The 23,719-nt window shown below is 51.0% G+C and overlaps 1 protein-coding gene across 1 annotated transcript; it reads right to left on the bottom strand.

The window, feature by feature from the left end:
* Window positions 1-1,630: 1,630 nt before the first annotated feature.
* On the bottom strand, window positions 1,631-9,786 carry SOWAHD (sosondowah ankyrin repeat domain family member D). Its single transcript, XM_087859354.1, has one exon. The coding sequence runs from the start codon at window positions 9,232-9,234 to the stop codon at window positions 8,269-8,271; it is 966 nt and encodes a 321-aa protein (XP_087715480.1). The 5' UTR covers window positions 9,235-9,786; the 3' UTR covers window positions 1,631-8,268.
* Between the last annotated feature and the right edge of the window lie 13,933 nt (window positions 9,787-23,719).

The following is a 23,719-nucleotide window of genomic DNA, read 5'->3' on the forward strand; positions in this document are numbered from 1 at the left end:
GTCAGTAGAGCACGTGACTCTTAATCGCAGGGCTGAGAGCCCCATATTGGGCATGGGGCCTACTTAAAAAAAAAGGAGGTACAAACTTTCAATTATAAAATAAATCACAGGGATGAAAAATACAGCACAGGGAATACAATCAGTAATATTATAATCATTTTGTATGGTTGACAAATGATAACTACACTTGTCGTGATGAGCATTTTGTAAAGTATATAATTGTCAAATCACTAAGTTGTACACTTAAAACTAATAGTGTATGTCAACTATACTTCAGTTAAAAAAAAATAAAGTGTAGGGGCGCCTCAGTGGCTCAGTCAGTTGAGCATCTGACTCTTGATTTCAGCTCAGGTCATGAGATCGAGCCCAGCGTCGGGCTCTGCACTCAGTAGAAAGTCTGCTTGAGATTCTCTCTCCCTCTCCCTCTGCCCCCTTCCCCTGCTCATGTGTGTGCTCTCTCTCTCAAATTAAAAAGAAAACCTTAAAAAAATAAAGTGTACAGTTTAGTGGTTTTTTAGTATATTTACGGCTATGTGCAACCATTACCGCAGTCAATTTTTTAAATTTTTTATTTTTATTTTTTTAACTCACCATCCTGAGATCAAGGGTTGCACACTTGGGGTGCCTGGGTGATGCAGTCTGTTAAGTGTCCAATTCTTGATTTTGGCTCAGGTCCTGATCTCAGGGTTGTGAGATCAGGCCCGGTGCTGGCTCCACGCTCAGCTCCGAGTCTGCTTGATTCTCTCTCCTTCTCCCTCTGCCTCTCCCCCTGCTCTCACTCTCTAAAATAAATAAATAAATCTTTTAAAAAAAGAGTTGCACGCTATTCCGACTGACGCAGCTCGGCACCCCTCCATAGTCAATTTTAGAACATTTTCATCACCTTAAAAAGAAATTCCCTGCCCTTTAGCTATCACCGTCTAGTCTCCCATCCTCTGCAGCCCTAGGCAACCATTAATCTCCTTTCTGTCTCTGTGCATTTGCCTATTCTGGACATATCAGTGCGATCTTATAATATACGGTGTTTTGTGACTGGCTTATCTCACATATCATAACCTTTTCAAGGTTCATCCACGTTATTGCATAGATCAGAACTTCATTCCTTTTCATGGCTAAATAATATTCCATCATATGGTGCCACCACATTTTGTGTATCCATTCATCTGTTGATAGACAGTAGGGTTATTTTTACCCTTTGGCTATTATGAATGATGCCGTCATGAACATTCATGGCGTTTTTGTGTGGACATTGCTTTTATTTCTCCTAGGTAGATACCTAGATACTAGGAGTGGAATTCCTGGGTCGTATAGTAAACAGGTTCTTGTACCAATTCCAATATGTGTGTGTGTGTGTGTGTGTGTGTGTGTGTGTGTGTGTGTGTGTGTGTGTGTGTGTATCAGGGGGTCCCCACACTAACCAGGAGAAACTCTCTGACAGCAGCTGGGTATCCCACAATGGAACTCAATTTCACTTAATTCTGACACCGTCTGCTGGGAGCTGGCCTCAGATTCCACAGGTTGAGGACAGAGTCCTACAAGACTGCCCCCTCCCCTGCCAACTCTGGACACCAGTCACAAACCCAGGTGTCACCTGAGCATCTGACCGACCAGCTGTAGATGGCAGCTTCCAAGGCCCTTTTCCTTGGGTTCGATTAATTTGCTGGAGCAGCTCACAGAAATCAGAGAAACATTTTTCTTATTAGATCCCTAGTTTATTATAAGAGGCTACAACTCAGTAAGAGACAGATGGAGGCGATGCCCAGGGCAAGGCACGGGGAGGGGCTCAGAACTCCCACACCCTCCAGGGCGCCACTCACCCAGCACCTCCCTGTGGTCGCCAGCCCAGAAGCTCTTAGAACCTTGTCCTTTTGGGTCTTTGTTGAGGCTTCATTACATAGTCACAATTGATTAAATCGTTGGCCTTTGACCATTGACTCAACCTCCAAGCCCTCTTCCCTCCCAGGAGTTTTGGGGGAGGTATAATCACATGGTTGATTCCCCTGGCAACCAGCCCCCATCTTAAGGGCTTTCCAGGGGCGCCTGGGGGGCTCAGTCGGTGAAGCATCTGCCTTCGGCTCCGGTCATGATCCCTGATCCTGGGGTGCTGGGATCGAGTCCCACATCGGGCTCCCTGCTCAGCGGGGAGCCTGCTGCCGCTTCCGCTTCCGCTGCTTCTGGGCTGTCTTTCTGTCTCAAATAAAGGGATGAAATCTTAAGGAAAAAAGGGGGGGCTTCCCCAAAACCACCTGTTTAACATAACAAAAGACACCATGATCACTCTTATCACAGGAAATTCCAAGGGTTTTAGGAGCTCTGTGCCTTGGAACAGGGTCAGAGACCAAATATATATTTATTATAAATCACAATAGCACATAGGGTGACTCTGGGTTTAACTTTCCGAGGAGCTGCCAGCTTTCCGAAGCGGCTGCACCATTTCACAGCCGTACCAGCAGAGCGTGAGGCTTCTTGTTTCTCTGCGTCCTCGCCCAGCGCTTGTTCTCATCTCACTTTTTGATCATAGCCATCGTGGTGGGTATAAAGTGGCATCTCATTCTGGTTTCACTTGCGTTTCCCGAATGACTGATGATGTGCGGGCGCCTGGCCGGCTCAGTCGGTAGAGCACGCGACTCTTGATCTTGGGGTCACGAGTTTAAGCCCCACTTTGGGCCTAGCGCTTACTTAAAAAAACAAAGAACAGGGGCACCTGGGTGGCTCAGATGGTTAAACGTCTGACTCTTGATTTTGGCTCGGGTCCTGATCTCAGGGTCATGGGCTGGAGCCCCGCGTCGGGCTCCACGCCGAGTGTGGAGCCTGCTTAAGATTCTCTCTCTCCCTCTGCTCCTCCCCCAAAACAAAACAAAACCGAGTCCTAACGACTAATGATGTTGAGCATCTTTTCATGTGCTCGTTGGAGATTTGCATATGTGTCTTCTTCGGAGAAATGTCTGTTCAAGTCCTTTGCCCATTTATAAGTCAGGTTGTTTGTGTTATTTTGTTGTTAAGTTGAGGATTCTTTATATATTCGGGATACTGGACCCTTATAAGATATACGTTTGCGAATATTTTCTGCCGTTCTGTGGGTTGTCCTTGTACTTTTCCAATAGTTGGCCTTTGAGGCCTGAAAGCCTTTAATTCCGAGGAAGTCCCATTTATCTATTTCTTGTTTTGTTTGTTGCTTTTGAGTTCAATCTGTGATTCCGTTGCCAATCAGTATCTATTTATTGAGCGCCTGCCTTCTACCAGGAAGCAGGGTTACTGTGGTAGATAAGACAGACTGGGTCCCTGTCCTCATGGAATGTCAGTCTAGTGGTGGCAGGGGAGAGAGGAATCTAGTAACTGCTGGAACAGTTTCCTCCAGCGTAATAAGGACTATGAAAAGGAGCAGTGAGTGAAGTGCTAACCTAGGCGAAGGGGCAAGGAGTCCTCCCCAAGGTGGTGACTAACATCTGAAGGGTGAGCAGGGGTGGGCCAGGTGAAGGGGGCAAGGAATAGAGGGAAGAGTGTTTCTGGAGAGGGAACAGCATGTAAGAAATCCCAGAGCTCAGAAGAACATGGCTCTTTCAAGGAACAGCAAGGAGGACTGTGTGGCTGGAGCAGAGGAAGAGAGGGAGAAGGGCGGGAAGAGAACTTGGGGAGAGAATGTAGAACAAAAAGAAAGGTTTGCTGAGACTTCAAGTTGGTAAACACCGGCAGTTAAAGCTGTAGGAGGTCATGGAAGACTAGAGAAGGGAGTTTCAAGGAGTCGGAAGTAGCCAACATTGGCCAGTGAGGCCAAGAAGTGAATTAAGATAAGGACTTGCATTTGGCAGCTTGGGGAGGGGGTCATCACTGGAGACCCTCGTTGAGATGATGGAGGTGGAAAGCAGAATACAGAGGGTTCAGGAGAGGTGAAGAGGTAGGAGACGGAGGCAGTGAGGGGAGGAGACTTGTGGTGAACAGGAGAGGAAGAGTCACCAAGCTGGGCCAGAAGGTGGGGGAGGGGGAAGAGGCTTCAGCCTGTTTGCCCCCCAAGAGCCTGGCTTCTTAATAAATGTTTATTACATGGAACCACAGTGATGGGGAGCTTGGAGACACGGGAGAGGGACAACTGACAGCTTCAGGCCCTGGAGTCACACCTTGAGAGGAGAGACCGGCATCTCCTTCCTTCAGATGAGCCGAGAGAGGGAAGAGGCCCCAGGAGGCCGGTGTGGAATGGTGGGTAGGGGGTGGAAGCAGGCATTTGTGTGGATGAAAGGGTCAGGAGATGAAGGACTTGCATGCTTTTATTCTCCTCAGAGGACTTTGGGTCTAGCCCTGACTCCAGCTTATGACTTTTTCCAGAAACACCATCTCACCTACTTAGTATCTGGCGGGCCCTTACTACCGTGCTGCTTTGACCTCTGCGGCCCGGGGGCCAAGCTAAGTCAGCTGGCTACGCTTCTGTCTAAGGTCCAAGTGTGTCAGTTGTGGAGAACATCAGCCCAGGAAGCGTCTCCTTTGAGGAACAGCAGAGAGACAGGAACCTGCAGTCGGTGCGCACGCATTTGAGAGAGAGGTTAACACAGGTACCCACAAGGGCCTTCCTGGACCACCCTCGCCGGGAACCCAGCTTTACCACACACCTGAACCCCTCTCCATTCTTCCAAACGGCGGCTCATTTTCTCTGCGCCCTGCAGCGCGCTAGGGGATGCCTACACATGATCTCGAACCCTCTGAAGCCCGCGAGGGAGATTGGATCGGTCCCCTTTTACCGATGAGGAACGCAACGTCTCAAGAGGGGACGGTGACTGGTAGTGAGCGTTGGAACCCGGGTCAGGCCGAGCGCCGTGCCCCCCAGTGGTTTTGAACCTCGCTCCGGGGGTCACCGTGAGCTCCCATCTCTTCGCCTGGGCCTTTGCCAGTTTCACACATGGGGCTTTGGAGGGAAGCTTCGTGACTGCAAATTCTATGGGGGAAAGAAAGTTTGAAAGCCAGCGCTCTCCGCAGGGTTCTTTGAACTTCTCAGCTGAAGGCTGACTTTTCTTGAGGCGTTTCGCCAGAAACCCTTTGCTTGGGTGATGCTCCACCCCACCCCCACCCCCTCCCCCAGTTGTCGCCCTGCTCCCTGACACATCCGTCCTCCACGTGACTGCCAGAAGGACTCCTCTAGAATCCCATCGGGTTACTCCTCTGCTTAGAAACCTTCTCTGGCTCCCGGCTACCTTTAGGTTAAAATCTCTGCTCCTCTTTTAGCATGACCTCTGAGACCCTTAGTGGTCTGAGCCCCCATCCATTTCTCCAGCTTTGTCCTTAATCACTCCCCAGCTCCCACCTTCCTGCCAAACCGGCTGACTTACATTTCCTGGTACTTGCTCCCTTCTCCCAGACCTGCTCCAGGGCGGCTCCGCCAGGAGGCCCCTCCCCTTCTCCACCGACCAACTCCTACTCACCCCTGGAGCCTTAGATCAGGTCTTACCTTCCTCCCTGGAAAGCCTTCCCTGCATCTTTCGCCTGGGTCAGGCCCCGCCCTGGCGCAGCACTCCCCCCCCGCCGCCCCCCCAACTGCCATGCTCACCTGTCACAGCCCTGCTCCTGTCACCTTGTCGTGTCCCTTGCTCCATTAGAATGCAGATTTGCATCATCTGCCTAACTCCGTTTTGCTCCCCTGGAAAGCAGTTTCTTAGGGAATTTGTTCTTTCTCTTGGGGTAAGCATACCAGTCTTGCCTCAAAAAGCATACCAGAAATGCCAATGGCTTGATGTTAGGCATGGAGAGTTTTCAGCATGGGAGTTTGTCCCCTGCAGCCAAACCTCAATTTTACATGGAGGAGGTAGGCTGGGGACTATCACATGATGAGAAAAATCTGTGGGGAAGAATAGCCGACTGCAGGAGAAACGACAGAAAGTGCCGTCAAACCTTCCAGCCGACTTGGTTTTCTTGTTGGAAAAAGCAGGGCGGATGCTTGTCTCTGGGCCCCAGATCTGCTCCTAGTTAAGATGCTTAGGTTCAGACTTTTCCCATGAAGAGGGGCTACCATTCTAAGTGTCCTTCGAATGTTGGGTAAAGGCACAAGCCACTCTTCCCGCCAAGCCAGAAGCCTGCAGACCCAGCCATTTGGCAGGAAGGCCCTGTCCGGGCGGTCTCCACCAAGCCCCACCAGCCTCAGCAGCTGTCAAGGGCGACTATGGAGCAGAAACTGCAGCCCTGCATCTATAAAATGGGCATGCGGGGGTGGGGGGAGCACCTGGGTGGCTCAGTCGGTAAAGCTTAAGCGTCTGATTTCCAATCAAGTCGAGATCTTAGGGTCCTGGGGTGGAGCCCCGCTCAGCGGGGAGTCTGCTTGTCCCTCTCCCTCTGCCCCTCCCCCTGGCTTGTGCTCTCTCTCTCTCTCTAATAAATAAATAAATAAATTCTTAAAAAAACAACAACAACTATAAAATGGACCCAGGGGTGGAGGGAGTTATGCCAGATGCTGACGCTGCCTGCCCGAATGCAGGAATGACTCGCCCTCCCCCTTTCAAACATTGAAGACGTTCATTGAGAACAGAAAGTTATTGCTACATCACACTGTGTAAATTTGTTTTAAGGTGTAGTTCCTAGAAACACGTGACGGGCTGAAAACATTGCTAGGGAGGGTTTGGATCATTTCATGGAAGAAACCCAATGGGTTATTAGGGGAAGATCAGACATTTCGAGCACAGAGGAGGTAATAGAGGGAGCAAACGGGACCACCAGGCAGAGATGGAAATCTATACGGATGAGCTCAGGGTAATGTTTCTGGGCTTCCCGTGTTCTGTGATGACTGTTTCTTCCTGGTGTTCAAGGACAGGGATGGGAGGGCTGGGGATTCAACAGTCCATTACAAGGGTGGCCCCAAGCTTCCTGGGATACAGTGCTGTTTTGAAAATGCACTGTTCTCTGGGGCACCTGGGTGGCTCAGTCGGTTAAGTGTGTGTCTTTGGCTCAGGTCATGATCCCAGGGTTGTGGGATTGAGTCCAGAGTCAGGCTCCCTACTCAGGAGTCTGCTTCTCCCTCTCCCTCTGCTCCTCCCCCTGCCAATGCTCTCTCTCTCCCTCCCTCCCTCTTGCTCATTCTCTCTCTCAAGTACATAAATAAAATCTTTTTAAAAAATGAAAATGCACTGTTCTCTAAGGCAGCATGGATCCCTAGCCACCAACTGCTTTCCCTCCTTTCAGCCAGTCAACTCTCCTGTATCCTACTTGATCCGTACAATTTCTCAGTGAGAGCCAGTTTCCAAACTACAACTGACATGTTAGATGTAATGAAAAAGCAACCACGACGATTAAAGCCCTATCTTGGAAAAAGCGTCCGTGGGTGTGTCTCAGAGGAGGGCAGAAGTCAAGGTAAATTACATGACTCACCACAAAACATCAGAAATGTACCTTTGGAGATTTTTCCCTTTTACCACCCCTCTGCCCCCTACAGACAACTCGTCTAGGATGAGACTTGTGCCAGAAGCGGGATCTAGCTGCCAAAAGAACCCGGGAGACAGGCAAACTGTGTCTCTACTCAGAGCCAAGGTGAATGAATGTAGCTCCTTCCAGCGCACGGCTTGGCCATTTGCTGTGGGAACAAGGTCCAGAGCCGCGGGGATCACTAGCTCATGGCCATGGGTTGGTGAACTCTTTTCCCCGAGAATGTGGGACGCTTCCCGCGCTCAGTGGTTAATGAAAAAAAAAAAAAAAGTCACTCAAAGGACAGCTTTGTCACGTGAAAGGAAAACATGCCCTGCTTTAATATGCTTAAGAAGTCATCCGTGATACATTAGAAAAAGTGCCGGTAAAGCCTGGATCTCTCAGGAGCAGGTTGGGGGGAAGGGTGCCTCCGCCCGCAGGAATAGCCGGGTCAAGCCTTCAGTTAGGCGTTTCCTCTCTATCAGTGGTTTCCAGTCTTAACTCAAGTCTTCTAGCAAGTGCTTCCCAATAAACCCAGAGCTTCTGCCTGCCCAGAAATGGCTCCTGGAAGCCTAACGTTTCCTCTCCCAAGCAAGACCACACTCCTGCCCCTAACTCCTTAGTCCCCTGGTTTCGGGACTCGGCGCCAGGACAGCTTGGTCTTTGCTCTCTCGCGGTGAGGGTGTCCCGGTCCCCAGGTCTCCTGGCCGGTGGCTGTAGGAGACCTGGGACAGGTACCTGCGACAAACCTGGAGGTGGTCCGCTGCTTGCAGGCCCAGCGCACTCGGCTGCGGCCGGAGCTGCCGCCCCTTCGGGTGCGGCCCGAGACCATCCGAGACCGAGGCCTCGACCGCAGCGTCGCCGTCCCTCCGCGCTCTCCAGTCTCTGTCGCCCTCAACGGTCATGGAAGAAGGGGAACATTTGGCGGAGAAGGCCCTGAATTTGCGCCACCCGGCTGCCAGCGTAGTTCTTCTCCTTGCCGGGCGATGCCGCGGCTCTGGCCCGGGTCTCCACGCAGCTCGTGCCCACCGAGCTCGGGGTCCGTCGCAGCGCCCACGCGGCGCCGCCGCTGCTGTTGTTGTTGGCGTTGATCCGCTCGCAGCCGCCCGCCGTCTCCCAGTCCTCGGCCCCCGACAGCTCCCGCAGGCTCTGGGGCGCGTCGGGCCGCAGGTAGTGACAGGCCCGGTGGCCGCTGTAGTCGCGGCGCGAGGGGTCGGCCCCCAAGGCGCCCACCAGCACCTTGATGACCATGTCGTGGCCCTGCAGGGCCGCCAGGTGCAGGGGCGTGAGGCCGCCGCTCCCCGAGGCGCTCACGTCGAGCTGCAGCCCCCGGCGCTGGGCGAAGTCGTGCACCAGGATGAGCTCCTCGTGGCACCCGTGCTTGGCCAACCAGTGCAGCACCGTGTAGCCCGTGATCGGGTCGCACCGCAGCAACAGAGCGGGCTCGGCTTCCAGCTGCTCCCACAGCACCTCAAGGCGGCCCTCGGCGGCCGCCAGTATCCACGCGTGCTCGTGGGGCTCCAGGCACAGCCCGCCGCCGCCCGGGCCGTTCGGCCCGTTCGGCCCGGCAGGGGACTGCTCCTCGGCGCGCTCCTCCGACAGCCAGCCGGCGGGGGCCGCCCCCTGCAGCCCCAGCAGCTCCCGCAGCGCTCCCCGCCGGCGGCCCGAGCCCGAGCCCGAGAGCATCAGCGAGCCGTGGTGGAGGGGGTCCCGGGAGGCGGCGGCGTGGCCCCGGTACCTGCCCAGGGTGCCGGTGTCCGCTCTCCAGGGGCGGGGCTGCAGGGCGCTCCGCGGGCTCAGCGCGGTGGCGGCGAGGGAGGCCTTGGGCCCCGGGCTCGCGGTCCCTCGGGGCTCGGCCATGGTCCCGCCGCCGCCGGCGCGGCGCTTCCAGTGTCGAGCGTTCGCTGCCCTTCCCGGGCCCCTCCGGGAGAGGAACTGGCGCTGGCGTTGGGGAAGGAAGCGGCTTGAGCAATTGGGCTCGGAGGGAGGGAGCGAAGGAGGGGAGAGGGAGGGAGAGAGAGCCAGCGAGCCGAGGGAGGGCCCCGGCGCGGGAGGTGGGGGGCGTGGAGGGGTGGGAGCTCCGGGCCCGGTCCCCGGGGCCAGCCCTTCTAGCGCCCCGCGGGGACCGCCGCCACCTCCGCGTCCCCGGGTCGCGGGCGGCCCCGCCCCAAACGGCCAGGTGAGCCGGGCAGCCCCGCCTCTCGCGCCGCGCGCTACGGTGGGGCGGGCGCGGGGTGGGGGCGAGCGGGCCCCGAGCGCCCCGCCAGCTTGCTTCTCAGCATCCCCGCCGCTGCCAGGGTGAAGAGGCTCTAGGGCGCCCCCTCCCCGGAGGGCTGAGCTCGGCGGGCAGCCAAGGCCTCCGCGAGCGCGATCCTTGAGCTCCAGGGCGCTGCCTCCCCGCCCCCTTCCTTCGCCTTTCCCTCTTATCTCCTGCACTTTGTCCCGGAGCAGCCTTTGTCCCGCCCCTAGCGTTCCGCGAAGCGGCCTGGGACTCGGGCTCCCCTGCCTTGTACTTTGTATGGCCTTGACCGTCCCCGCAGATCCCGGAGTTGCCCGGGATTCCTGTAGAGCGACCAGGCAGAAGCTCTTGCAGAGAACTGGGAAAGGGTATTCCCTTCTTCCCCGCGGGTTCTGCTCGGCCCTCCACCCTCTTCTCCTCTTTAACCTTCCAAGCCAAGTTGGCTTGAAGAAACAGGCACAGGTGAACCAGTCCGCCGGCGCGGGAGTGCCCTGCCCTCTTCAGGGACGTGTCCCTGTTGTCTCCTTGAGGATATTTTACCCTATCCCAAGAGTGGCCTTCTCTTTGCTCTTCCCTTCCCTCAATAAGTGATAGTTCTTGCTTCCTGCCCCCCACCATGTTAGGGAGTTCAGTTAGTAATCGACAGGGACCCTCCTAGAAGATTCTTGAGTCAGAGAGGGACGCAGTCATGATTAAGGTGGTGTTTAGGAAGATGATTCTGGGAGAGGCAGACAAGAAGCCAGGAGACTTTTCCAACAGTCTAGGCCAAAGGGGATGGGGGTTCAGGCCAAGCCAGCCCACTCCCCTGGGCCCAACAGTGATGGAAGGTATCAGAGGCTTTCCTCCTTGGCCCTCAAATATCTTGCCGTCAATATCTCGAGCTTTCCTTCATGACAGCCCCTGCATTTGTAATCAATGTCTGAACATTGATTACGTGCCAGACACTGCTAGATGCTTTATATATATATATGTTAACACTTTTAATCCTCCCAGCAGCCTCAAAAGCCAAGTATTAATACTGTCTCCAGTCTGCAGAGAGGTTTCGGCCCCTTGCTCAAGGTCATCCAGCAGGAAGTGGCAGAGCAGGTCTGTGTGACACCGTAGCCTAGGGACTGGCATTGAAGCCAGGCTTATCAACACAAGCCCCAAATTCCAGCCCAGCAGAGGGACTTGCGCTAACCTAAGCATATCTGAAGCGGCCCTCCTCTACAATGTCCTCCCTCAGCACTTCTGTCTAGGGAAGCTCTCCCTGTCCTTCGAGCTTGGCCTCAGCGTCCGTCTTCTCCAGGGGGCCTCCTCTGATTAGCGCAGGCCAGAGCGATGGCCCTCCCGGCCCCTCTCCCAGGCGGCTGGCGGTGGTCCTCTGGCACCCGGCACAGACGGCCCCGGGCTGTGTCTCTCTTTCCCTGACATGCCAGCTAGACTCTAAACTCTGGGATGACTATGTCATACCACCCTTGTGCCCCTAGTAGGTGCGGGGGAGCTAGTTGTTACCTTGTTCTGGGTTGCCAGCCTGGGAAACTGTGATTGTGTGTGTGTGTGTGGAGGGGGAGCTGCGGGCCTGCATGTCGGCGGAGGGGGGGGGTTCATCTGCAGCCGGAGCCTCTGTGCCCACTCCCACATCCCGGCCTCAGACCGAACCTGTGGGACACCAAAATCCATCTTCCATAGATTTCATCGGCTCGTAAAAAATAAAACAGCGATGACGTAGTTGCTTCCCCGAGCCAACTGGCCAAAGCCACCTCCTGGCCTTCGCTGACTCCTCAGAGACCAAGCCCAGGCCCAGCGTCTTTCAGGCTTTCATTTTCAAAATGAACCCTGACTGACAAGCAGCTACTTCCGTTGCTCTGGAAACTCCCCTCCATAACCCCAAATTTGTAAACACCAAACCACACACATGCACACACACTTCGAGAATATGCAAACAGCTGCAGCAATATTTTTTTTTAATCAAAATGCCAGCATGGAGAATGCAGGATGGAAGAATGCTTGGGCTCCTAATTTTCCTCGCCACTAAGCAAGCAAGTCCCTTCCCCATCCGCACTAATAATACCTCTGGTTCCAGTCCAAAGACCGCAAAGTCCTGACCAGCGCCACACTCCCGTGACGCACGTGCCCTCGCTTAGCTCTGTTGCCAGAGATGGAAGCCATGGCACCTCCCTAACGACTCTGAGCTAGTACTTCCTACCCTAGGTCACCAGCTGCATACGCGGGTCCCCAGAGCCACCGCACCCCGTCTTTGTTCTGGTAGAGAGGGTCTCTGGAATTTCAGAGCTGGGAGTGGGGTAGAGGATGCAGAAAGCAGAAGGGACGGTCCTGACCGCCCCCCGCCCCAAGATGAAGATGCCCATCACCTTGAGGTGGCCGCCCCCTCCCCAGGGAGTGGGGCAGAAATCCCTCAAGCCCTTGGAAAGAGCCTCCCCCCACAGGTGCACACAGGGTGGGTATTTGCATTTCAAATGGCGATGCCTGGTGTCTCTTCCAGATAGCCTCTCTGTTGTACTTGTGGGTTTGTTGGCAGATCCTGGACTATTTGCACTAGAACTTCATGTTTCGTTGGTCGTTTCTTCTTTTTTAGATGTGGTTTAACTGTCAAAAAGGATGGCAGGAGGCAGAGAAACTTAAAGCTGAGGTGTTAGGCATACATTGAAACTCAATCTCAATGAAGAGAGAGGGGCTCGCATATCTTACGAGAAGTCCGTGGGGAGTGATAATTGATCTGCAAAAATGTAATTTGCATGCAGCTTTTCAGGAACATGTTCCTGGGGGGAAGCCAAAGGCACATGCATCTTTGGCTCTCAGTGGCGTTTGCCAGTGAGGCCTATGGCTTTAGAAAAATCCATGGCTGCAAAACAGGCAAGAGGGGAATATGTGGAACATGAGAAGGAAAGTTCCTCCAGCTTCTACAATCCTTGCTGATGGAGGGAGCAGGGAACATTCTTGAAGTTCGAGATATAAAATGTTTTCTTTCTTCCAGAAACCTATGCTGATACCATCACGTGATTCTCAATGAAGGAGAAAGCCATGAGAGAAAGCCCCTTTCCCACTGAGCAAGAGCATGTGGCTGTGTGTAAATGTGTGTGCGAGTGTATGCTTGAGTGTGTGTTCATGTGTGTGCGCACTGCCAGGCTAACTGTCTCTGGCTGTCATTTTCCCCTTTCCGAGTGTCAGGGCTTTACGTGAGGACACCTCTGTGAAAGGTTTAACATTCTGAATACCTTTCCTTGGCTGATAGAACAAATCACTTAAAAACACTTTAAAAATCCTTTCCTAGTACTTTGGAATTACTCCCCCACCCCAGTCCTTCAGTAAAGTGGCATGTACTTTTTAGAAAAAAGGTTATGAGCTTACTCCGGGAGCAGGGTAAGCTTGGAATAGAAGGTGGTAGGACCAGGCTGACTTCTGTGAACAATGGGACCAGGGGTTTTCAAAATGGCTGAGGAGAAAGGGGTGTGCAGGGAGCAGAAAGACATCCTTAGGCCCTGGTGCAAACAAGAAACTTGCTAAGACTTGGGCTGTGGGGCCCCTGGGTGGCTCAGTCCGTTAAGTGACTGCCTTCAGCTCAGGTGTTGATCTCAGGGTCCTGGAATCGAGCCCCTCATCAGGCTCCCTGCTCAGTGGGGAATCTGCTTCTCCCTCTCCCTCTGCTCATGCTCTTTCTCTCTCTTTTTCTCACTCTCTCATAAATAAATAAAAAATCTTTTTTGGGGGGGCAGCAAAGCAAGGTTTATGGAGTGATAGCGAAGTGATAGTACAAATCTCCCGAGGAGGGAGCGGACCCGAGAGGGTTGCCCTAAATAAATAAAAAATCTTAAAAAAATTAGTAAATAGTTAAAAAAAAAAAAAAGACTTGGGCTGCAATGGCTTTACTGGGTTCCACATGCCAAGCATCGGCCCTGAAGTGTGACGAGGAAAAAAAACGATTCCTGTGCACATTGTACTGATAGTGCTGTGAAAAGGTCACATCCCGGGAAAGACCTGAAGTATTACCACGTGGAGACACACGAGGGCGCTCTAACCAACCAGAGCGCCAGCAAACCAGAAAGGTCGCACGGATGTCAACCTGGGAGGAAAGAGGCATTTGTAGGTCCTTTGTGGATGCGGATTCAGGTTTTTACCCAGGCGGCTCACCCTTGGCCCTTAAGTAGATGCGAAGAAGGAGGTGCTGGCATCAGGGCCCGTGGGGAGAAGGCCGGGGTGTCATCTTGAAGAGAATGGGAACAACCTGGAAAGAGAAGGAGGATGGTGAACAGAACAAAGTGTTTCCTTACTTTATTCAAGAGGGGTAGGCTTCTGTAATATGTAAGGCTTGGAATAATGATCCCTTATGATTTTCAAAGCGCTTTCATATTTTTTAATGATCTCTTCGACCCAGGCAGCAAGGCTGTGAGGTATGTAGAAAAGACAGTATTTCTATCCAATTCACACAGAAGACTGAGAGAGGTTAAGTGACCTGCCCAGAGTCACACAGCCCAAAAGTGCTGGGGCAGGGTCTGCACTCTTGCCTGCGTGTCATGCTGCCTTACTCATTTGGGTCTGGTGGGCCGAGGCAGCAGACAGCATCGTTGTGCAGTGTGGGAATGTTGTCCATGGTGCCTTCTGCCTTCTGTGTCTAATCCAGATGCCCCATGCCCCAAATCACCCAATGTAGCACTCCCTAGTGATAAGGGTGACAGCTACTTGCTGGTCCTGAGCCTTCGGGTGCCTGGTAAGCCTCGTGTCAAACATTAAACATGCGCAATCATACATGAAAGTTCTAGCAGTTCTATTCACAACACCCAAAAGGTCGAAACAATCCCGATGTCCAACAGATGAGTGGATAAACTAAATGTGGTGTATCCACACAGTGGAATGTTACTTGGTCATAGCAAGAATGAAATAATGACACATGCTACAACATGGAGGGACCCTGGAAACACAAGGCTAAGTGAAAGAAGCCAGACACAAAAGACCGCATGTTGTCTGATTTCATTTATACCAAATGTCCAGAAGGGGCAAATCCGTAGAGACAGAAAGTAGGTTAGCGGTTGCCGAGGCTTGGGGGGTGGAGGGGAGGCAGGAAAGGGCTATTGGAGAATGACTGCTAATGGGTACAGGTTTCTTTTTGGGGTGTCCAAAAGGTTCTGGAATTAGATTGTGGTGATGGATCCATATACTAAAAATCACTGAGGTGCACACTTTAAAGGGGCGAATTATCTGGTGTGTGGATTATGTTTCAGTAAAGCTGTTACGAAAAAAGTCCATTCTCTCTCTCTTAATCCTTACAACCCTAAAGAGATGGGGACTAGTGAGAAATTGAGGCCCAACGAAAATAATGTGGTCACATTCACTCAGCTAGTAAGTGTCAAGGGAACCCATCCAATTTGGCCTGACTGCAAGGCTTGTGCCTGTGATCGTATCTTAAGCTGCCTCTAGTGCATCACTCGGAGAGAGGATGCTGTTAGGGCCAACACTCACTGAGGACTTATTATGTGCCACACACATTACGGTCATGAATCCTGTTGATGCTTAAAACCAGGTAGATACTACGAAAGCAGTAGTCTCCCAACTTTTTTTTTTTTTTTTTTTGAGAAAGAGAGAGCACGCGCATGCATGCACCCGAGCCGGGGTGAGGGGGGGCAGAGGGAGAGGGAGAGAGAGAATCCCAAGCAGGCTCCACGCCCAGCGCCGATCCCGATGCGGGGCTAAATCTCACAACCCCAAGATCATGACCCGAGCCAGCCGAAATCAAGAGTCGGATGCTTAACCAACTGAACCACCCAGGCGCCCCGGTCTCCCCAATTTTTTTGATTGCACATCCCTCGAATGAAAATATTTTGAGCCAGTATTCCCCACATTTGAGTGTTTTGTAATTTCAAAACAATGTGTGTTACTTTACTAGTATATGATGTGTATTAGAAAGCATACGCAAAAAGGACATTTTCATAGATGAGACAAGGATGAGATAAACTGATTTCAAATAACTTACACTTTTTATATACTTTGAGTACAAACTTGATTTTGACTGGCACTACAGTGTTATCATTAATAAATTTTTTCACAAGAGAATGTGATTGCGTATGCTTCAATTTTTAAAAACTTCAGCTTAGGGGCGCCTGGGTGGCTCAGTCAGTGAAGCATCTGCCTTCGGCCCAGGTCCCAATTCCAGGGTCCTGGGATCAATCCCGATGTCCGTCCATCCGTCCGGCTCCCTGCTCAGCGGGGAGTCTGCTTCTCCCTCTCCCTCTGCCCCTCCCCCTACTTGTGTGCGCGCGCGTGCTCTCTCTCTCTCTCAAATAAATAAATAAAATCCTTTAAAAAAAAAGTCAGGTTAACACTGTAATATAGCTGTGCAAAGGTGTGGTTCCGAACTTGTTAATTTCAGCACTTGGCCTCAAGGGCTGTCATAGATGAGAAACATATCAGCCACCAGCAGAAGGCAAATTCCACTGGCTGGGCTTGCTATGTCATGATTCTCATTTTTCAATTCCACCCACCAATTATGCAACGGTTTTTGATGAAATTCAGCTGGTAAACGGTCACCTTTCCTGGTGTCTATCATTTGTTCTTGCCGATCAGTCAGCACCCGTTGCACTTTTGTGTTTTTAACAAATGTCTTCAAAACCCACAAAAACTCTACATTGGAAAGATTTTAAACCGCGGTAGAAAATTTCAGTCCCAGGTTTGTAAGTGTGCAGATACGAGAGGGTTTCTACGTATGCAACTCACATCATTTTTGGCAATAAAATTACATAACAGTGAAAACACGTGTATTCGTTTTCCAAATCTTCTCTCCATGTACTGAGTTTCCTTCCAAAGCGGTTACTTTCTCACTCATTCTTAAAATATCAATTTAACCTTGAATAGCTAGATTGGGTGTGTTTATTATAATTGTTTGTTTTTTTAATGTTCACTGACTGCTATAGGACACCAGGGAAGAAGTCAGTAAATTTGAAACATATATCTTTGTGGGAAAGGAAAGCATATCTTTTAGATTGAAACTCTTTTAAGGACCTTGTCACAAAATAAACAGTCAGCCTCTGTGTGGTACCAAAGTGACAATGGGAGTGTCATTCTCTACCTTGTTACAAAATAGAACACTGTAAAGATTTTACTGTGTATCAAAAGATCTAGTTTCTATACCATACTGAATGAATCCAATAGCACTTTGCATATTTCAGGCTTCAGTATCTTAGTCCAAACAGCTTGCCAACTTTCTCGGTGAACTTACCTTGAAATCCACGCCCACCTTTTGAAAAAAAATTCCTGTCAAAGCAGCACTACTGTATTTCCAGTTTTTCTAAAAGATATTTAAAAAATCAGGGGGTGCCTGACCAGCTCAGTCAGTAGAACCTGTGACTCTTGATCTCAGGGTCGTGAGTTCAAGCCCCATGTGGGGTGTGGAGCCTACTTAATTTTTTTTTAATAATAAAATAAAGGGGCTCCTGGGTGGCTCAGTCAGTTAAGTGTCTGCCTTCGGCTGAGGTCATGATCCCATGGTCCTGGGATTGAGTGCTGCATCGGGCTCCCTGCTCCCTGCTTGGCAGGGAGCCTGCTTCTCCCTCTCCTCCCTGCTTGTGCTCTCTCTCGCTATCTCTGTCTCTCTCCATCTCAAATACATAAAATCTTTAAAAAAAATAATAAAAAAATAAAAAAATTAAACCAGTCATTTTTTAAACCAGTCATGTTTTGATCAAATTGCATCTTTTTCTTTATATCTTTCCTTTAGTAGCGCACAAAAAGTAGTTTTTTCGTGGATTTCATTAATGAAACAGAATCTAGCAAATACAAAGCTGCAAATGTTAAAAACATTTTATCCAGCTGTATAGCAAACTTCCCACACTTTATCATTTATTCCAATACTCTTTGTTCAAATCTTCCACAATGTTCTCTAGATACCCTTCCAACAGCATTTGCTGACAAACGAACAAATTTCAATTTGTCACCATACTATTTCACATGGATTTATTTTGACCACTTTTGTTTTTATTTTATTTTATTTTATTTTATTTTATTTTATTTTATTTTATTTTATTTATTTGGGGGGGGAGAGAGCACATGAGCAGCGGGAAGGTGCAGAGGGAGAAGGAGAAGCAGACTCCCCACTGAGCGGGGAGCCCAACGTAGGGCTCGATCCCAGGACCTTGGGATCATGATTTGAGCCGAAGGCACACACTTCATCAACTGAGCCACCCAGGAACCCCATATTTTGACCATTTTTACCATAATCGGAAAAACTATATATATATATAAAATATATAAATATATAATATAAAAAACAATATATATATATAAATAAAAAGATTTGTTTATTTATTTGAGAGAGAGAGAGCACGCGAGTGGGGAGGGGGCAGTGGGAGAGAATCTTCAAGCAGACCCCTGCTGAGTGCAGAGCCTGACGTGGGGGGCTCTATCTCACCACCCTGAGATCATGACCTGAGCTGAAACCAAGTGTCAGACACTCAATCGACTGTGCCACCCAGGTGCCCCAGAGATTTATCATTATGTTCTGCATACCCAGCTTTATAATGTAAACTTAAAAAAAAATAGGACATATCTACAGAAAAGTGCACAAATCATAAGTGTACAGCTTGACAATTTTTACAAATTTACCACCAGCACCCAGATCAAGAAATAGAGTATCATAGTGCGCAGAAGTGTCCTTTGTACGCCTAGCCTCTCATTATCTCTTCAGTAACAAATCACCTCCAAATGTAGTGGTGAGCACAATTTTATTATGCTCATGGATTCTGCTAATCATGATCCCTGCATATTATTATGAGCCAGTATCTTGAGGCAAAGTATACACTTCAAGTGAGTTTGCTATTAACGAAGTGGATGTGAATCATACTTCAAGTAGCTTTTTTGAGACTTTTCTTTTTTGTTTCTTTTTTTTTTTTCTTTTGGCTGATTTCTTATCAGAATCAGTGTTTGTTGTTGCTCTTACTTTGTCATGGGGCGTATAAGAAGCTCACACTAGGAATGGAGATCAATCCGTTCTGCCATTTTCCTTTCTCCATTTGTACTTGTATTCTTCATATTATCTTCCTTCGGGCTGTGGTTTTGTAGGCATCTTTTCAAGCCACTTTTCCACTTGGGGAGGACTGGTTTAGTTAGAACCAGATGGTATAATCTGTAAATTCACAACCCAACACAGAAATTGCAGAACTTTGCAAGAAGTTAAAAATAAAATGGAAGAGGGCTGGCATCACCATCCATCTTTCTGCATCGTGGAATTCCTGTTCCTCCCTCTGGACACCCATCCGGGACCTTCTTACAAACGGACTGGACGTGTTGTGTACATTACACTTTAATTTCCCTTGTATCTTTGTCACAAAAGAAATCTAAATAGAAGTTCTCATATTTTCTTCCCACACCTCTGTGAGTCATCTCGCACACCCCACTTTGGAGTCATCTGGCGCATTGCCCTGGTTCCGTTTTACAAATGAGGGAGCTGAGGTGCGGATCAGGTGGAGCAACCATGTCAAGGACGCACAGCCAGCAGGCGATGGAGCGAGGCTTCAGACAGGTCCGTCTGACTCCGTAGCCTGTGCTCCTTCAGTTAAGAGCAAAAGCTTCTGGCTGACTCAGCGGCACAGAGTTTCTGGTTTCAGATACCAGAATGGTGAACGTTGCATCTTATTTTCTCAGCTGAGGGCACGTTTCCCTCCGGGTGGTCTATGGCAGAGCAGGGGTTAGGATTCGAGGGAGGATGTGGGCGCAGCTGGACTCTAACTACCCGTCCCTGGGCACTTACTCTGTGCAAGACGCAGAGAGCAGCACCGAATCCTCCCCGCGGCCCGAGGAGGTGGGTCTGAGTGTTGTCGCCCTTTCACAGATGACCGATGGATTAGGTGGCCACGCCGGCATTCCAAGCCAAAAATGCGATGACTCCTAACCCTGGGCTCTTAACCAATGTGTAGTTGTGCGTCTAGACCGTCCGCCTCGTAGGTAAGGCCATTTTAACGAGCACACGGTAAGACGCAGCAACGCGCCAGGGCTGTGACAGCTGCGTTCCATGTGTTACATCTCACTGAATTCAAACAACAGGCTCACGAGAAAGGAACTCCTTTTACAGATGCAGAAACTGAGGCTCAGAGAGGCTAGACAACTTGTCAGGGGTCACAGGGCTGCTAGCCAGGGACAGATCTCCCAGGCTGGCGTCCCTGCTGTCATGGCTTTGGGCAGGGCATGGACAGAATCTCAATAAAGCCCGCCTGTCTTAGGGAGCTCGATAACGGTGCCATCAGCATCTCCCTGAGCAGATGGAATCCAGAAAGGCCTAGAATGGTGTGGTCTGTGGACTGACACCAGTCCAGCAGGAGAAGAAAAGAAATGGAGAGCTTAGAAACATTTCTGGAAATTCGATATTACTGCGGCATCTCAGCACATGATTCATTTTTTTATCTTGCTAAAGTATCTGCTTATGACAGATTGGAAATTAAAAAAAATAAATCACTTATCTTTCACCACAGATCGTTTGAGAAGCACTAGTCTAAACAGATCCTGTGCACCATCCACGCACATGGTCTGTCACTGGGGGAGCAGGAGTGGTCAACTCCAAGCCAGAGGAGTGGTGAGCTGCCTGCGAGTGGTTCCCAAAGCATTCTGGGACTGACTTGATTCATCCCAAGTTGAACCTGATGCTGAGGGTTTGTGGGACACAATAAGGGCCTGAGGATGAGGCAGCTGGCTTTAGGTGAGAAAAAGATCCAGTGTCATTTTTATTTCGAGGGCTCGCTTGGTAGTGCTCCGTGACCATCCATCAACAGAGGGCATCCCTGTGCCGTCCTCCGGGTCCACACATGCCACTGCTGTTCTCAGGGCTGGTAGCCACTGCCATCTCTCCAGAGACAGCCGGACATGACCCGGTGAACTGCTGTGGGACAGGATGGACAGTGGAAACTAGGACTAGATTGTCAAGAGAGTTTTTAGAGGGCTAAGCTCAAGGTCCAGGCACGTGACCAGACTCCAGCTTTTCCCTTCCACCTTCTGCCAGTGCAGATGCTGCCTATCCCAGCTCTGCTCCCTCCAGGCAGCTCTGCCCAACTGCTCTGATCCGAGTCACTTGCCCCCTCACAGAATCCTTGCCATCTGGAACACCCAACCCGACATGTTGTCATATAGTAGCTTGAATGGTTCTCATGACTCATGTCTCAATTTCCCACCTGGGTGAAAGGTCCCCAAAGCAAGCACAGAGGAAAAGGCAACAATTTAGCAGCCAGCACCGAAGCAGGATGGAAGGGGACACAAGGGGGCTGCCCAGTTATCAGAACTGAGGTCTGAAGTCGGTGCTGGCTCAGCAGGAAGGGTGACCCCAGGCTGAGTCTCCGAGCGCTGAGCTGGAGCTCCTAATGTCCTGCTGGCCTAGAGCCTGGGCCAGGGCTGAGCCCATGGCTAGAGGGTTGGTTGATCCTCGGAAATGGGCTCCAGTCATGGGTGGGGAGGAGTAGGTCTGCCTCCTAGGCAGGGCCTGAGCCCGCATTGTTCCTTAGCCTGGCATTCCAAGCCCTCGGCAATCTGACCCCATCCTAATGATAACAGTTAACCTCATCAGTACATTCCGTTATTATCTCCATTTTACAGAGGGGACAACTGAGGCACAGCGAAGTTAAGAGGTTAAGTGACTCACCCAAGATTGCACGGCTAGTATGTAGCGGAGCTGGGATTCGAACCCGGGCAGTGTGGCTCTAGGGGCAGATGTTTAGCCGCTAGCTTATTCTCTGAAACATTTGCCTTTTTTTTTTTTAATTTATTTATGTGACAGAGGCAGCCAGCGAGAGAGGGAACACAAGCAGGGGGAGTGGGAGAGGAAGAAGCAGGCTCCCAGCGGAGGAGCCTGATGTGGGACTCGATCCCATAACGCCGGGATCACGCCCTGAGCTGAAGGCAGAGGCTTAACCTCTGCGCCACCCAGGCGCCCCTGAAACATTTGCCTTCTTATCACGATGAGCCTGCAATGCCTTAAACTGCAGGAGTGGCTCTCATGGTGGCGATCTCAGACATGGGAGAGCCTGACAGGGGAGAGAATTCTGGTCTTGGAGGCCTTTCCTGGAGGCACTCAACTCTGTCACCGGAGCCCTGTGTTTTCCGGCGGCTCCTCTGGGAGACCGGACCTGCCTCTTGCGTGAAGTAAACGAGGGAAGCTAGCTCCTTGCTTGGGCTTGGGGCATCTTCCCCCATGACTCAAGGCCTCCAAGCCTTGGCCTCCATGTTTCAGTGGCCCTCGTAAGGCCACTTGACATTGTTCTGACTCGAGTGGGCAGGCTCTGGTGAGATCTCAACGTGCGGCATTTTGGGGTTTATTTTGTATCATACTTCGTTGTCATCTGTTCTGCCTCTGGAGACCAAGAAACAGGGCCTGTCTCTGAAACTAATAATACGCTATATGTTAATTAATTGATTAAAAAAAGAAAAGAGGGGCGCCTGGGCGGCTCAGTCGGTGAAGCATCTGCCTTCGGCTCGGGTCATGATCCCAGGGTCCTAGAATCGAGGCCTGCGTCCGGCTCCCTGCTCAGCCGGGAGTCTGCTTCTCCCTCTCCCTCTGCCCCTCCCCCACTCATGTTCTCTCTGTCTCTGTCTCTCTCTCAAGTAAATAAATAAAATGTGAAAAAAAGAAAGAAACAGGGCCTGTGCCTTTGATGGCCCCGAGTCTGTGGCTCTCACCTGTGCTTTCCGTGGCCTTGTGGAAACCATACTGTTTTCACCTGTCAGTTAGGGGAGGTGTGGACAGTCGCTCACAGTTGGTCTGCTAAGAGCATGGGCTCTCTGCCTGATGTGCTGGGGTTTGGTTCAGGTTTGTAGAGGGCGCAAGGAGGGCTTCGAGCTCAGCACGGGCTCTCAAGAGAAGACACTGTCCCTGGGCCAGCTCGTGCAGTGAAAGGCTAGCGGTGCCCACATACAGCAGGGGAAGGGAGAGGGAGAGAGCTTGGCAGCGGGTCCCGGCACCATCGCTAATGGATTTGCCTGCCGTCTTCGGCACGCAGGCCGCAGGCTGTCAACCCCGTGAAGGAAAACAGCCCTGCCTGGCCCAGGACAGCGGAAGGGTCAGGGTCAAATGCCCGCCGGGTGCTCTAGGACCCTGAAGCCTACCGCTCAGTATTGCCTATCAAGGGGTCCTTCCCATTCTTTTGGGAAGACCTGCTCCCAAAAGGCACAAGGAAGAATCTGCCCCAATTTGGCCCTCCGTTCCAGTCTGGCCAGCTGGCATCATCAAGGGTTCTGTTGCTGGGGTCCCCTGGCAGCTGGTTTGGCAAGAGCGGGCTGGGAAGAATAGTCACTTGATTTGTTTCCTGGCTGCCAGACGCTCAGAGCTGCTGGAAATCCACACGGTGCAACAGCTCGACATGGTTTCATTCATCGAGATCCAGAGGGAGGACACACTCCTTCCAAAGACAGATAGGACCCACATGCCTCATCTAGCAAGTCGGGTAGGGTAGGTTTCACACTTCTCCACACATTGCAAAGTATAATTAAATGTCGGGGCTGCCTCATGCCTCTCCTTCTGTGCTCATATAACACTTGTTTCTCAGGGCTCCTGGGGACTGAAGATTTTGTAAAGGAACAAAACAGACCAAACACATATGCAAATTATTCATATTTATGAGTAAAAAATGAGTAAGACAACAGATTGATGAAGCTCCGTTACCAACTCAGACATTTGATTCCAGGCTGTAGCAACGGCGGGACAGGGTCCAGAGCAAAATGGGGGGTGGGGCACGAGGAGGTTGCTGTACACCGGACTGGCCAGACCCCACCCGGAAGATGGTACTCGGGTTTTGGAGCCTGAGTGTGGCCAGATGTGAAGCTGCCTTTGAAAAACCGAAGGGCTGGCCCGTGGGAGAGCTGGAGGGGACTCAAGGCAGAGTGGAGGCGCGTAGAGTAGGCTTTGGACTCAGGACCCCCAGCTGAATTCATGGCTCTGCAACTTACCACGGCTCCTCCCTTTGGTAGGTCACGGAATCTCTCTGAGCCTCAGTTTCTTCATTGGTCAGGAGGAGAATACCTTCCTCACCATGCTGTTGTGAGGCTTCAGTGAGAGGTGGTCTATAAAAGAAGGCTTGAAATCTGCAAAATTCTTGGCAAGTTGTGTTACTGTGAGTGTCTGTGGTGGTGAAACTGACAGAG

This window comes from Ursus americanus, chromosome X (genome assembly GCF_024610735.1).
Source record: "Ursus americanus isolate L20-20 chromosome X, mUrsAme1.1.p, whole genome shotgun sequence".
NCBI classification, from domain to species: domain Eukaryota; kingdom Metazoa; phylum Chordata; class Mammalia; order Carnivora; family Ursidae; genus Ursus; species Ursus americanus.